This window comes from Eutrigla gurnardus (genome assembly GCF_963514095.1).
Source record: "Eutrigla gurnardus genome assembly, chromosome: 8".
Classification (NCBI taxonomy): domain Eukaryota; kingdom Metazoa; phylum Chordata; class Actinopteri; order Perciformes; family Triglidae; genus Eutrigla; species Eutrigla gurnardus.
This window is the reverse complement of record NC_139922.1, coordinates 11,325,164-11,341,756: the sequence shown is the minus strand read 5'-3', so window position 1 is coordinate 11,341,756 and position 16,593 is coordinate 11,325,164. Positions and strand designations below refer to the sequence as shown.

General features: G+C 45.1%; 1 protein-coding gene across 5 annotated transcripts in view; it reads left to right on the top strand.

Annotated features, from left to right (window-relative positions):
* The window catches only part of LOC311017263 (neuron navigator 1-like), a 71,003-nt gene that overhangs the window by 34,195 nt on the left and 20,215 nt on the right, over positions 1-16,593 (top strand). For all 5 annotated transcript variants that reach the window (XM_084015500.1, XM_084015499.1, XM_084015498.1 and 2 more), the window contains one exon: positions 14,478-14,616. In XM_084015500.1, the coding sequence (XP_083871626.1) occupies positions 14,478-14,616 (139 nt within the window). The remainder of the gene's footprint in view (positions 1-14,477; positions 14,617-16,593) is intronic.

The following is a 16,593-nucleotide window of genomic DNA, read 5'->3' as shown; positions in this document are numbered from 1 at the left end:
TAAGTGTTATACATGTGTGCGGAGGATGCTTTGTGTTTGTTTATTGTGGTTTAGCAAGTGTAGCATGTTCATCTGTTTGTGTGTGTGTGTGTGTGTGTGTGTGTGTGTGTTCCTGGTCTGATAAGGGGGATGAGCTTTCCCAGGTCGCTTGTCTCTTTCATCAGCAGAAGAGTGACAGGTTCCCAGGGTCGTATGGATGACCCCTGCCTGTATACTGTCATTACACAGGTTACATCACCACCTAATTATACCGGCCTACTGCACCAGCAGACACACGGGCATTGAAAAACAAACACTGTGGTCTTAGACACTGAGTGAAAAAAGGAGGGTGGCAGTGAACAAAAAAAAAAAAGAAGACACTCTTTGATGAGAAGAGGCGAATAAACAGAGTGGGAGACACGGAGCATGTCTGGACATGAGTCAGCAATCAAAGTCGAACCTTGCCAGACAGACTCGGAGCGCCGTCCAACTGCACTTTCCAGAAACTCGGATGAGAGTTTACATAAATGAGAGCAAAGGCTCACGCGGACTTAAGGGAGATTGCGAGTGTGTGTCAGTTTGTTTGTGTGCGCATAGAAACTGTTTTCCTTTCCCTTTATTGGTTACGCTAGGCAACAATTATGGCAACGGCTCCGCACACCTGCAGTCCAGCATGCCAATGTGCCAATCAGACCGCCACACACACACACACAGTGTGCCCGCTGCCCACCTGGCCCGGCGTAGTATGGGTGAGCAGTAGCCTGAAGAATCCTGTCTTTGTTCCCTCTGCATTTAAAAAGAGTGTTTTTAACCATCTCTTTCTTCCCTCCCCTTGGCCGTGTTTAACAGTCTCTCTGTTTCTATCTGTTGTTTCTTTCTTGACCACTCACACCGTTTTCTTCACTGAAAAGACAACGTAACTTGACCCCCCCTCTTGTGTCTGTCTGTCTCTTTCTCACCCTTCATTCACTTATTGAACAGACCCAGAAGACAGGCAGATCTATTCACAGGGGTCCACTCAGTGTTTAAACACCACTGGTTGTGAGAGGGCAGAGCTGGGGGGGGGGGGTTGGATACATGATACCCACTCTATTCCTCTGCAAGTCTCCAATAGCCAATACACAGGGTTACAACAGAAACACTGGAGTCATTTACCCTCCCTGCTTCATTACATCTTATTGAGGCCCATTTATGCCAGCGTTGGTTTGGCTGTTGGCCAGCACTTCCCCAAGACACTGGGCGACTGTTGAAAGACATGAATGTGTATCAATCAGTGTTGTTGTTTTATTATTTTTCATAGATATACAGTATGTTGTTATTATCTCTAATGACGCCCATATTATTTTCTATTTTTTAAGTTTCTCTTTTTATCTTATGACACAGTTTGGACGTTTTTAACTCAGGTACTGAGGTTTTACGGTATTCATTATACTTATAACCTCTACATTTCACAGGAACTTTTTGTACTTTTTACTTGAATATATATATATATATATCTGACAAAAAATGACAGGTAACATTACACATATTTTACATACAAAACATTGACTTTAACATATGATGTTACAGATAAAAGTATTTCAAATTAGCTCCACTGACCCATTATTATTAACATGTATTTACTCATTTCACCAGAAGCCTCCAGGCTTACTGTACTGATAGCGATATACTGTTTCACTTTCTTCCAACAAATGTACTTATTATAAGTTGCATTAGATAAAACTGAATGCTAAATGCCCTGAATCTCAATGTAAATATAAGGGAATAGTTGTAATAATGGATAGAACTAAAAGCAAAAGCAGTATATCTTGAAGGGGGATATATCCCAGTCAAAGGCATTTATCACAACCTGGCAACTTGAAGTTGTTGTTGTGAGTTGCTTATTATTGCATAGAAGGCATGAATAAATGATTAACCATTAGTAAAGTAAACACTGTGCCTGATGGCAAAGTAGTACCAAGGTGTGCACCAATGCATCAAACAGTGAAATTGGCATCGTGGTTTTCATACTTTTAGTTGGTCTAACGACTTTGTTTTATAATGTAAAACAAAATGAAAAGTCTTCCCTCGCGTTGACTTGGTAGTGAACCGTGTCGAGCGGAGATTTAAGTGTGAAAATGTCTTTGACATGTCGCTTAAGAGAATGTGATGACTGCGTTGTTTTTTTGAGTGTGTGTTTTTTTTATCCTGCGGCTGAATGCGCGTTAAAGCCGCTATGCGCTTTTGGGAAAAGACACAGCTGGTCGCGATCAGCGAAGCTGGGGCCGGAGGAGGAGGAATTCGGGGTGTTGCCTTTCTATCCATGCCTCCCTCCTTTGCTCATCGCCTCCCTCCCTCCCTGAGCGTGTGTGTGTGTGAGAGAGAGAGTGTGTCAGAGTGGAGGCACTGCGGGAGTGGGTCAGTCAGTTAAAGCTGCTGACTCTAACAGGCGGTTCCCCGGTAATCAGCGGCGGGAGGCACCGGGTGGATTCTCTCTCTCTCTCTCCTCTCTCTCTCTCTCCGGGATATGCCAAACGGGAACAAAGCGGCGTGAGAGCTGGACGGTTAAAGAATGAGCGGGCGCGTGCTCCACGGGAAAATGCTGCAGCTCGCGGCGCCGCAGCGCGCGGGGAGGACAATGCACTTTCTGTCAAGGTAACGGACGAGACCGCAGCCTGCGTGTGACTGAGGGCGCCGGATGAGACGCCAATTAACACTCCGGTGCTATTGCTTTTGATTATCTCCTCGCGATACGCCCGCGCGCGCTATCTGATCGCTGTGAATGGGGCTCCGGCAGAGCCAGTGCGTAAACGCAGCAGCGCGTCTCATTGATAAAAGTCAAACAGCTGCACGGTGGCACGTTTCATGATTGTGACTGGCTTGTTATATGATATTGAGTGCAGACGCTGAGGGAAGAATGGGCTCTTGGTGAGCGTATAGCTGGAGCTGTAGTCTCCCAGCATATAAGAGCTCAATGCGCAAAGTCATGTGTGGATCAGCTCGGTCTTAATGTCGGTGACTGAAGCAGCAAGCTTCCTGCCTGAATCTACATCAAATGAAACGCATTACTGCAAGTCATCTAATGGCTAATAGTGAAAGTGCCTGTGGATTTGAATGCTGCATGTGGGTGTGTACGCGCATAAAGTGCGCGCGCACGCCTTAAGTGTGTCTGTGATTTACGGTCTGCTGACGTGCCCATTGTTTTAAGCGGCGTGCGATGACAACTGGCTTGCTGGTGTTCGGTGCGCAGGTATGCATGCATGCGGGCTGGCGGGTAGGTGGGTGTGTCCGCATTGATCCGCTGCAGGACCGAACCGCATTCTGAACGGCCGACCTACATTCTGAAGGCCCCCCTCTTCCGGTATTTATCCGCTGTGATTGGGAGAACAGCAGCAAGCCTCCTCGGTGCCTTCTCTATACCCACGCCGTGTTAGTTATCTAATTGTATGTCTGTATGCGTGGGCTCATGTAGGTCAGGTGGTCCGAGAAGACCGAGGAGATGGAGCTCTGCTTAAAGACTGAAAGAGGAAACGTTTTGTGAATTATTGAGTTATCTGTAGGAAACATTGTGGAGGTGATTTGCTCTATTGTGTGTGTGTGTGTGTGTGTGTGTGTGTGTGTGTAGGGGCGGGTTTGAAGGGGTGGCAGGGGTCAGCGTGGCTCTTTTTGGTGGACTGACCCCTATAGTATTCATCGACCCTTTGTGTAAACCCATTAGGGCAGAGTGGTCTGATATCAGCGCGTTAGACACACACCCAACCGAGGCAAACACTTTCACTTCCATCCAATCCACCCAAAGACACAGATATTTTTCAGTGTGAGTCTCCAGAGGAACGACCCAGGCTTTTTATATCTGCATGTTTTAGTTGGACACGCGCGCTTAAACAGACTCGCTGTCAAACCACTGATATACTATAAGATGGAGGCCAGAGGTGGCACAAGGAAGTGTGTGCGTCTCTGCACATAGTCGTGTACGTGTCACAGTGTGTGTGTGTGTGTGTGTGTGTGTGTATGTTAAGCATCAATCATTAGTTAACCAGTTCCAGACAACACAAAGATTTGATCAACTCTATTAGTCATAGTGAAAGCAATCCAACATCAACTTGTCTGTCCCTGTGTGTTATAATCTGAACATACAAATAGCCTGCTCAGCATGGCCTGCCCAGATCTAGATCCACCCCTGATTATAACAACACAACCTCCGTCCAAATAGCTGATTTTGCATTACGGTGATGTCACTTATATATGTCACACCCTCATACTATCAGGTTATTTCAATAAAATAAAAATGTACGGACCGCTCACTGTGATGCAGGCTGAGCTTGTGTCGATGATGTCCTTTAGCTGTGTGTAGGAAGGGTTGTACAGCGTAGCTTGGATTGGTTGAATGCTTTAACAGCCATTAACTGTTCACCGGAGACCCAGTATGGTAATTAAAGCTGAAATGCATAATGTTTTCATTAATATGTTGTGATTTTATTGAAACAGAGCATTCACCACACTACTGACAAGTGGGTTAGTCAGGTGGCACCTGTCGGCCGACAGCCCCCGTGTCCTCTAACTTTAAAATGTTAGTAAATAAACACTGCGCGCACAAACACAAATGTTGTCTCATGCTGGAGTTAAGGTCTCACGGCCAAAGATAGATTAGGCTGTTGTGGAAATACACTTTCCTGACTCAGACACCGGATGACTGAGAAGGGTCAACGGCCCGTCGACGATGATGTCACACCCTCATGACTCACGAGCCACGAACAGGTTTTATTCATCTTCGGCACACAAACACGTCAACACATGTGCAGATGCTTTTGAAAATACAAATCAGGGATTTACAAAAATATTCAATCAAAAACACCTAAATCTCTTCTACTGGGAGGTCAGTGGGAATGGAAGGACAAAATGGCCAAAGTCATATCGGCCAAAAGTCACTTCTCAACTACTGATGTTTTCCAATCAAGGGAACAAGTTTTTCTTGCCCTGCCAACGAAGGTCATTAGGGTGACCCGAGAGCGAAACAACAGATGCTTGTAACCTGTTCTTGTAGGACACATGCACTCTTTTATTGTAGACACAGGAGCCTGTGTTCACAAACAGAGCTCATATTTTCATAGGGTGGTGCCTCCCGTGGTTTAGTGAGTTCCTCTGTTACATCAAAGCCAAAGAAGGACCTACAGCCGGACAACGGTCCACCTAAAGGGGCTCGCTGGGGACGAGGGAGAAAGCTATAAGCCAAACCTGGAATGGCCATGGAGAATAACAACCTCTGGATGTCAGTTTCAGCTGATGGAGAAGTAGTTGAGCCTGCAGCTTTAGGTTTGATCCGAACCTCTGGATGCGCAATGTTTGCGTGTGTCCATGCACTCGTGCCACGGAATGCGCGTGTGCGTTTGCATATGTTGGAGGATTTGGGAGTGGGACCCCAGAATACACTGGCTGGAATGCGAAGTGTGTGTTTTGAGCCGCCCGAGGGCGAGGAATGTCTCCCAAACTCACTGTAACAACTTTAAGTGGCATGACCAGAGTGTGTGTGTGTGTTGGGAGGGACAGCAGGTGATGGGTGCGTGCCCCTGCTGGGTGCGCCCTCAGGGCCCCGTCGGTCACCACCACGTGTCCACGGACGCAGCGTAATGTGTGTGTTTTTAATAGTTGTCTGTTTTTATCTTCGCAAGAAGAAGTGAAAGAGTATCTCTGCTCCAGTCAATGAGCCTTTCATTCCGTTTCTGTTCAGCTGGTGTTTGGACAACCTTTGGCAGGTGGTATCCTGATCGGATCTGTGGACTCTTTGTGTAGCTTGATTTGATTTAAACAAAAAGCTATGCAATCACATTTGATTCACATATTTGACTTTTCTTGCTTTCACCATCTACTTCTGTCTTTTCCTTTTCGTCCATCTCAACATCTCTATTCTTTATTAACCCCAAAAACTGACTTAAAGGACACAGCTTGGCCTCTTAAGTACCTTCAGCCCACAATCCACTGATCCACGCCGGTCAGCACATTTGACATCTCCCAGCAATGTGCATACTGACTGCTGTTGTCTGTACTAATCTGGGAGATTAACACATAATGAAGTGGCGGCATTAGCTGAGAAGCTGTCGTCATCAGAAGATACAGCGCCGGCCGCAACGTTGAAGGCAGAGGAGGGAAAAGTAATCATCCCCCAGCCCTCGGTTGCGACTGAGGCATTTCGTTAATATAGTTCCCCTATCTGCATGTACAGTATATGAGTGTGTATGACTGTGTCTCCAGGAGGGAGATAGTAACATTGTGCTGCATACTCTGACAGTATCCTATGCCGAGAATCAATACCATCCGATCACAATTAGATGTAGTTAATAACAGTAATGAAACTTGGGTGCGTGCAACATTTCCCCCTCCCAAAGACCAACAGTTTAGCTGTATCTTATTTCACTCTACGTTGTTGTCATTGACATGTCTGGAGGGAGGCCAGAGGAAATTCTACCCCAGGATCCAACCCCTACCCTGGGCCTCTGCGTGCCGGGGTTCCCCTCGTTAGCTCCTCCTCAGCTCTCAGCCCTTGAGTTGTGTCTGGGAAGCGCTCCACACTGCACCCCAGACTGAACTACTTATGGAGGTGATTTAAAAGGCTGTTCCACCTTGTCCCAGGAGTGCTGTCCCTCTTCTGCTTCCTGCTCTCTTGTAGAGAAGAAAAGGACTTTGGAAGGAACTCTTTGGGAGGGTCAAGGGTTATTGGGTCATATAGGAGCTATATGACCCACGCTTTAGGTAACTTGCTTTGACCTAATTTCTTATGCCTTTAACAAAGGGCACGAAATCATTAAATATAAAATTCCATTTTTATTCAGCAGTGCTTTGAATTTATAGTGCTGAATACAAACAAGAGAACTTGTTTGGTGCCTCTCAAGTTATCATCTCCACACCTCTCCCTGCTTCTACTGTTTTCCTTTTTGGGACTTACAATACGAGAAGAGCAGGGTGACCCAGATGGTGTCAGTATGATCAACAGTCACACAGCTTTCGCTTCCAAGAGTGTTTCACCACTCAAAGTTGCTTATATGAAGCTCGGAGCCGTCCACCGTTCCGACTGTCCTGTTTAATATCATGGGGATGTAGTAGTTCGGAGCCAAGTCGGTTCTCAGCTGTGACTTGTTGAAATCTCAGCAAACTTCGTTCCCCCACCCTGGGGAGTTCGGGAAGAGAGAGGAGATTTAGAGATACATTTGCTTTACTGAAGCAATTTCTTCTCTTCTTAAGCCGCACGGTTTTCACCCATCTATCTCCACCTCCCCCACAGCCAGAAAAACATGTTCCTGACCGGGATTCCTCATTCTTCTGAGTGCCTTTTCTCTGCTTTACCGTTTCATCCAGAAAGCCCCGAAGCATTTGCAGAATGTGTCCCTGTCCTTTTTGGAGGAAACCTTGGAAGAATGATGTACCTCAATATTCTTCCACGCACAGACACTCACCTAAAAGCCCAGTAATATGAAGCCTGGCTGACTTAAGTGTAACCCTCAGTGGAGCAGTACCTTGAGCTAAGCTGCCGTTCCCACCAGCCACTAACATCACACACTTTCGACAGCTAATTCAAGCCTCACTCCCGGGGACAGTGGCAATTTAGTGCATTGGAAGTGTATGTGGTGTGAGAGTGTATGTGTCCTAAACCCTCAGGGCATAGCTGTCAGGGATATTGCCTGTCAAAGGCACAACAGGGTTTCTCCTCTGTGATGGCCATTTAGGGATGTGACCTCCTATTTCCCTCCGTGAACTCTCTCTGTCTCTCTCTCTCTCTCTCTCTCTCTCTCTCTCTCTGTCCTCTCTCTGGACTACTAGCCGAGGCCCCTTGTCTGCTCTGATCCCGGTGGCAGATGGAATTAGCAGTAATTACAAGCTCATTAATTCCAGCCTTTTCTGTAATCCCCTCTAATGCCCAAATACTGCAGTGTGTGTGTGTTGTGTGTATATCTGTGCATGTGTGTGTGCACAGAAGACAGTCATCACACATTGCTCATTCCACATCATGGAAATGGGGCAGAGAGGAAATAATAAATAACGCCAAAGAGGAAATTAATTTCTCCGTTAAGTGTGTACCCAACGGCAGGCCGCTCGGACAATATCGTTTTTAATTGGGTCTTGTCAATGATTAACTGTAAGTGCTTCACAATACAACTCAGCAGAGAATCCGTATTAGGTGGCTAATTAAAAGCCAATATTTAATGACAGATTTGTTGCTAATTACTCTAAAATTGCCCCAGGCTTCCAGACAGCAACACATCAGCGTTAAAAAGAAGTAATTTATGAGTGGTACTCAAGGTCAGCAGAGCATGTGTAGCAATGTTTCTCTTATAAGTACATACCGTGACTCCAGAGCAGCAGCTGACTGATACTTTATGGGAAGAAGCAGCTGAAATGACACTTGCAATCAATCTGCCTGCACCTGAAGTACAACCGCAGATAATATGTAATGTATACCATGATCGCAGTTTTACAATCTGCAGTGGCTGGATGTGCACACGGCGTTGTGTCTGTACGGCACCTTGTGTTCCAGAGTTTGAGGCTCTCAAGATACAATAAGGGCTTGGCCTGCAGAGGGAATTCGTTCATGGTCTTATATGGTGCAGCAGTGATGGATAATCCTATACATCTTAAACAACCTTCGAAAACGTTTTAAATGCTCATCCAGCCAGGAAGCATATTTCAATTACATTCGCAACCTCTCCTATTTCTATTCTCCATTTGATTGGAAAATAACGATTTTATTGAGACAATCTGCTATGCTTATAAGCCACTAAGGTGAATCACAGATCTGTGTGTGTATCTGTTTTCTTTCCTCATGATTAAGCTGCTGAAGTGGTCCAGGGACCCATATTGTTAGCCATCTGTGCACACAAGCCACACTCACCCTCTCTTTCGATCCGATCAGCTGAATGCCCATGATGCAAGCCCTTGCCCATATGTTAGATTCTAGATATATTATGACAACTAGATCTACAGGATTTTTAACTCAGTCTCTCAGATGGTCAGTGCAGCCACGATGGTGTTGGAGAGAAGAAACATCACATGATAACGGGTGTGGCTGGTCATGCTTCTACCCCTGAAACCCCTGTGTCCCTTAGAGGCTCTGAGATCTATCTGCAAATCCTGAACTTTCCAGACATAAAAAGCTCACCGTATTGTCATCCCTAGCACCAGTCACAGTGAGTCTTTAGAGACTTTAATGACTCCAGCAGCCCTTTCATGCGTGCCCCCTCTGGTTTCTGAGCTGACTGCCCAGTGCCAGTCTGGCAGCGCCCTACTTTCCATTTGACTGAAAAGGCATCACTACGACGAGGAACCCGTCTGATTTAGCCATTTTGGGTTCTGCCATGTGACACTGGGGATTTTAATAGGAATGGAAAGTTCCTGTCCATTGTAGGAACTTTCCGTGCTTTTACGCATGTGGGAGAGACTGTGTCCAAATATCACCCTGAATAAAAATGTGTTTAACCCCATGATGGTACAATCAGTTGAGCCCTTTTATTCATGTCATTCACACAATCTAGAGCCTTGTCTTCCTTTCTGTTCCCGTATCATTGCATCCTTTCTTCAGACCATCTGACTATATTCTCATCTCATCTTCTCCATGGTGGTCCAGTAGGTCTAATAGTCAGCCCTGCCAGCTCCTGATTGCCCAGATTGCATTAGCACGGTCACTACACGTCCCTATAGAGTTTTCTGGTACACAAGCAAAAGCTATGCTTACACTCTCATACTTTGTCATACAATATCGGCAAAGGTAATAATTCTAAATCCATTATTGTTTAGATTCATGTTTACAAGGTCGCAGCTTTCTTTCCACTACCTTCGCTGGTGCGCTGGAGCATGTCTTGGCCCGTTGCCACCTGTTGATCAGTGCAGTGTGACTGCGTTGGTAGGACAGTGCATTGCATCATGCACAAGATAAATGATCCACCCATAGAAAACCAGTTCTGTGACACTACCAGAGGTCTAAAACTCCACAGGGAACCTTGAAGGTGACACTGAACATTCACAATCATTTCACCTGGCTGGTCCAGTAGAATATTCCCTTTTTGTTGCAAAGTGAGCTATAATTAGATGACAAGATTCCTAATGACATTGCGTTCCTTCTTGCTATTGATCTGTGTTTTAATGGCAGCAGGCTTTGTATAAGTGCACTAGCATTCTCTATAATGTGCATTGACTATTGATCAGATAATGACTCGACTGTTTTCTTTAAATGAATCATTTCTGTGTTGGACAGTAAGTCTGTCTCCTTCCACAATCACTACCCATATTCTGTGGAACAGCTTATCAGCCAATACTGTATAGTCTTCTCCCTGAGGCTCGCAAGACTCCAACTCCCAACATGCACTGCCCCCACAATTTGCAAGCAAAGCTGCTTTGTCTCAACGGGGGCTTTTTCTTCCTTCCAGATCTAGTTTATTTCTCTCACTTTCCTTTTTTCCCTGTTCCTCAACCTCAAAGAGGTCAGGAGAGGAGAGATGGAGGGAGAAGGGAGTGAGAGAGCTCTCATAATGAGCAGCAAAAAAAGACTATTCACGTCGAGATTCCAGCAATTAGCTCCATAGTCTGAATAGTGGGGGAACACATGGAGCCTGTTAATAAAAGCTGGCTATTAAGCACAGCGGCAGCTCTTCAACCATTCTCTTGATAGTTAGCGAGGCTCAGCGTTTGTGTGGGTGTGCCGGTCCTCTCTGTAGACCACGAGGAACAAAGACATCATGTCTGTGTGAAAGGGGGATGTTGTTTGCATTGACCACCATGACATTTATCAATCTGGGGAAATTAAATATTCAAACCATTTGAAATATTCTGCAGCCTGCGTTGAGCATTGAGAGAGTGTGCATTGGGCTCATTGTGGCGCTTCTTGGAGTAGGATGCTGCATGTGTTGATGCTGGCTTGGGATGACAGACTACAGTGTGTCCATGTGGCATATTCTCAGCTCAGCGGGAGGCTGCATTCTGCTCATGCTGCGCCGGAAGATATCACCGGTCAGGTGGAGGTGAAGAATGGGTTTAATCAAGCGCATCCCGGATAAATTGACCTTTATTTGCAGCCTAAATCGAATCAGCATTGATATTCATTTTGCTCATGAAATTACAGTCATAGGCTCCTATTTATCAATGTCCTGATACTTTCCCTCCAGCTGTGTCCTTTAGCCTAGATCAGGTCTAATGTCGCCCTAGACCAATGAAATTTAACACCCATAAGTAGGGCATACAGATGTGGTTTATGGCCATGGACTTTGATGCCATCATGCAATAAAGTTTAATGAATTAAATTCAACACAAATGTGACAGGGAAGTGGCTTCAGTAAAGCGGTGCTCGCAGGGAGACGCCTCTTTATCTGCGAAAGCAGCGATCTAGATGAATCGCTTGCTAATATTATCCCTGGCTCTCTGCAGCTGCTGCTTAAGAATGAAAAAGAAGAGGCGGCGGGAGGGGAGATTATGACAGGAGATTTCAAAAGCTACCGTTGAAGGAAGGATGGATGGACCAGATGGAGGTAGAGCACGCCAGTTGTTGGAGGTTTTTGAGGGAAAGTTGAGAGACGATCCTCTCGGACAGAGTTCGTGTCCTTACGTGTTGAGGGTTTCTATGCGTCAACAACGGCCCTTCTGTTTCCACTATAGTTCTCTCTTCTTCATGCTTGTCTTTTCAGTTCTTCTTTCCACACGCCACTACACCCTCTTCTCTCCAATATCCTCGTGTTTCATCGCCCTCTTTTCAAGCTTCCTTTTGTCACACAGTGCAGTTAATGGAGGATTATACGTGGCAAGTAATATGTGGCCATATCTCTGCAGACAGTGATTGAGGATATCAGGTTTTGGCTTTGAAACAGGATTTAGCCAATAACCTTTGGACTGACTTGGACAGACAGTGTTTTTGCAAAAAGAAAAATTAAGTCTTGGAACTTGAATAAAGATTTTCTACTCACAGAACTGAGAAGTATGCATAGATGAACCAATGTCTTGGCAGCCACGTCGCTTCAACTCTCATTTACTTTCTGAGTCTCTGAGGCATAATTTTCCTCATCTAAACGGCCTTTAATAGAACGTCTCTCCCTGATCTAGATTGTGGATTTTTATTGGGGCTTTGATTCAGATGCTTGTGTTATTCACCCATCTATCTGGTCCTGTTCATGATGTTTGACCTCTGACCTCGTCCCTCTCCTCTGTGGGTCGGCTGAGTGACACTAAATCCAGCAGACACCATGTATGTTCCCTTTCCTATGAGATCTGAATTATTCATCAGAGTATTATCATTGAGAAAAATCTCAAGTGGACACCCAAATAGCTTTGAAATAAATAGCAGGACATGAAGAGTAAGGAGTTGCTTCAGAGAGAATAGTCCAAAGTTGTGTTGTTTGTTCTGAAATGAATGAACGCATTTTGGGGAGTATTGAGTTCAAAGTTTATTAGTTCTTTTACACATTGTCGTATCAAGGAATAAATAGAAATCTGGTATGAAGCAGGAATGCAACATCCTTCTTCCAGAGTTGTTAAATCTCTAATTGAGTCGTGAAATGGTACATTTAGATGCAAAACCAACTGTGAAATCACCTGTCTGTTAATAAAGCACATGATTTCAGTGCAGAGCTTTCTTTGTAAATATTCAGCAATAAACAATTCCATCAGGTCATGGTGTCTCGTAAAACTCGAAAACATCCCTTAAAAATTAAAACATGAGGTGACGTCCTACAAACATCCTGATAATTCTTAGTTTTACGCCTGTTGGATTTGTTAGCATTTAACGTGGATGCAGAAAGTGAAGGTTGGCTCTCTAGCTGTGGCTGACCTCATCTTACATTTGCCCTTAATCTGACTCTGGCGTGTAGACAAGGCAGCGTGACAGCCACTTCAGACGAAAAAATCTCGTCTGCTCATGTGTGTACATATCCACAGACCAGACAGGGAGGTCTTCCCTTCGCCCCGCTCCCCCTGATCCCCCCTCATGTCCCCCAGGGTGCAGTGTGACCCGTAGAGGCACCCATCCGGAAGGCCCACTGCTTTCCTCCCCTATTTCGCAGTATACATGACCTCATTAGGCGAGCCCCACCCTCTTAACTTGTTTTACAGTATATGCGATATCGGTCTGAACTATTGACCCAAATACGATCATAACCAACCCCCTAACTTCCTGAACATGACCTACTTAATGTATACGAGCAGATGTGGATGTACACCCACACACCCAAACACACCCCTCAGATGTGCCCTTTTCTCCCCCACTCTCCCCCTTCATCATTTGTACGAGTCATTGTGTTGAGCCAGATGAAACATGAGGTTTATGTGGTATCTAGCTCATATTACTGGAGATGTAGTATTCCACGAACTTTATCACCACACAGGTAATCACAGTTGATTTGTTAAATAAAACATGATGGAGAAATATTTTGTCCAACAGGCCAAAATACCAACAACTCCACTGACAATAGGCAGAGTAGACAATTATGCCATAAGCCACTATACATACACAAATAAACAACTCACCTTCAAGTCCAGCCACATTCTCAGAGGTTAGTACTCTGGGAATAATGATAATTTGTATTTGAAGTAAACACAGTTCTTCATCGGATTTAAATAAGCAAACAGTAAGACAGCAGGAAATCCTCGACCTGTGTCTGTCAGGAGATCCAGGACAATTGCTCTTTAGGGGGGAAAGAGTGAAATGGCTAAGAAGATGTATTCCAAACTTCACAATCTTGGCACAGACTCCCCTTCTGCATTGCACTTGTGGGCAAATTCATCAGCGTATATGTTCTTCAGTGCTATTTTAGTTCGTGTGTGGGCCGAGACGATGTGAGAGCGCTCCGAAATTCAGTTTGCCAAGTGTTTGCAGCTCATGCAGTGTGAAAGATAAGTATATAGAGGAGGCAGTGTGTTAAACGAGGCCCATGAATATTTGATCAAAAGACAAACTCAAAGACGGGGAGACAAGTGAGCCAACCGCTGATGTAACGGAGCTGGTTATCCAGGTTATCCAGTTTATTGTAACAGATATATTTTGGGGGTATGAGTGCATGTGGTGGCATGTGATACTTGATCAATCTTTGCAGGGGAATTAAAAACTCAATGGCGGGCTCAACCACTTGTTCAAAAAATAGGTGCACATTTCTACCTTTGTCTAGATTTAACCCCCGTACCTCTATCAGGTTTGCAGTAGTTACCTATATTTACCATTTAGCCATTAATTTTAGCGAACTATTTGACTGCATATTTGTTCCTTTTAGCTAACTATTTAAATTATTTTAGCAAAGTCAACCATGCTTTTACTTTGACCTATTTTGATTGCTTCCCCATCACTTTTAGGAAACTATTTGAATCGCATATTCATTGCTTTTACCAGCCCGTTTAATTGCAACACGTTACAGCTGAGTCAATATGCTGTTTTTTTTCTTCTTTCTTTCTTCATTTTTGAACTACTCCACTGTATATCCATGACAATAACAGAACAGCATGTTTTCCTCTATGAATATTATCTGACACGTCTTTGTCTCTGTCACTGTTTCCTTTAGTTGGGATGAGAGCAGCTCCATCAGCAGTGGTTTGAGTGACGGCTCAGACAACCTCAGCTCTGAAGAGTTCAACACGAGTCCCACTCTCAACTCCCTTCCTACCACTCCCATCAGCTCCCGCAGAAACTCAGCCATAGTGGTAAGTACACACACACACACACACACACACACACACACACACACACACACACACACACACACACACACACAGCCATCGTACACAGGCAGATGAGCAGTGTTCATAGGCTACAGTAGTATTGATTAAGCTGTTAATCCAGTGAGGTATCGATGAGGTGCTGAACATGTCGTACATTTTGTCAGTGTGGAGGGGACACACAAACACACACAAACACACACAGACACACACAGACACACACAGACACACACAAACACACACAACAGGCAACAGGACACTGGCATCAGAGACAAAGCCTGATTAGGTATTCTACACACACCCTTGATATTTATCACATCTGCAGCAATCAATGTTCACCGCACACACACACACACACACACACACACACACACACACACACACACACACACAGCGTACTTGATAGCAGCATTGTTCAACAACACTCCATTTTGTTATTTTGTGGAGGCATTTTTTAATTGATGTACTCTTGTAGGATTGAGAGTCTGAGGTCTGAAAATGATGATCCAGTGTGGCCGTACACATGGTTGTTGGTCATTGACCTACACTAATCCACACAAACCATAATGCCATGGCATGTAGTTGCTGCTTCAGAGGGTTGGGACTTTTAATATACCAGTTCAGGCTCTGCTCAAGTCAAATGTTTGTGTTTTTGCATGATTTCACCCACCTGATTCAGATGTTACAGAGCCTGAACCGGCCCAGTTCAGTACAGCAGAGTGATTATCTTTGTGTTAACAACACACTGAAGTGCACTGATATATATAATGTCTTGTCTTAATATTTTGCTGAGGGGATGGGAGGATTTGGGACTCATGACCTCAGCGCCCCTAAAATCCCATCAGCAGCTCTGCTTGAGGTCCTTTAATGTCCATCTGTAGCTGTACGTGTTCCAGATAGTGTCTGATGTAGGTCACACCTCCGCAATGTGGTTTATGTGATGGATGTAGTGGGATCTTACAGAAAGACAGAGGGAGTTAGAGAGAGCGAGAGGGAATCAACGTAACCATGGCAACCGAAGTGCAGAGATGCTGGGAGTGCGGGTCTTTGTCTCCTCCTGTATATTGAAGGACAGGTCTAGAACAGCCATCTGCACACAGACACACTGACACATGCACACACACAAGTACACGCACGTACGCACGCACACACACACACACACACACACACACACACACACACACACACACACACACACACACACACACACACACACACACACACAGAGGGCCATCTGCAGCCCTGGACAGCGAGCTGCTAGAACCGGGGCGCCCCCCCACGCCTAGTTGCAGGAGTCACCATGGTAACCAACCATCACCTCATCATGCACCCTAATACACATGGCACCGTGCTCTCTCGCCATGCTTAGCTGATATTTTTCTTTATCACTTCCTCTTTGTTTTTTCTTTGTCTCCGTTTTCGGCGCGCCACCTTTTCCCTTTTTTTAGTCGGTTGATTTTAATTCCCTCAAAGGCAGCTCTGGCTTAAAATGATCCGTTCCTCATCTCTCCCACATATTGCATAATGTACTCAACATGGATGTGAAGGCGGAGGAGAGATGGGGGTACAAAGAGAGAAGACATGGTTGAGAGCCAGAACATGTGTGTGTAGGTGGTACAAAAACCCAGTTGGTGGAAATCAGGGCAATACACCTTGTTTTACCAATATGTGTATCTCATCCCCACCTGTTTCAATAATCAGGGAATGTGAGGGAGGAAATGACCATGTTTTATCTGGTCAGACAGGACACACACAAGCACACACACACGCATACCTGATCCTCGTGTGATATGAAACCCGTCTATGGGGTCTATTGGTTTTAATAAAAAAGGAATTCAGCATATGAGTCCTCATGAGAACTGTTGGGTGCAACGTCCTGAACTGGCACTCAAACACCTCCTGATGCATTGTGTAACTGTCAGGCTCCTGCAGGGGAGAGAATAATCCGTCTCTGTGAAAACT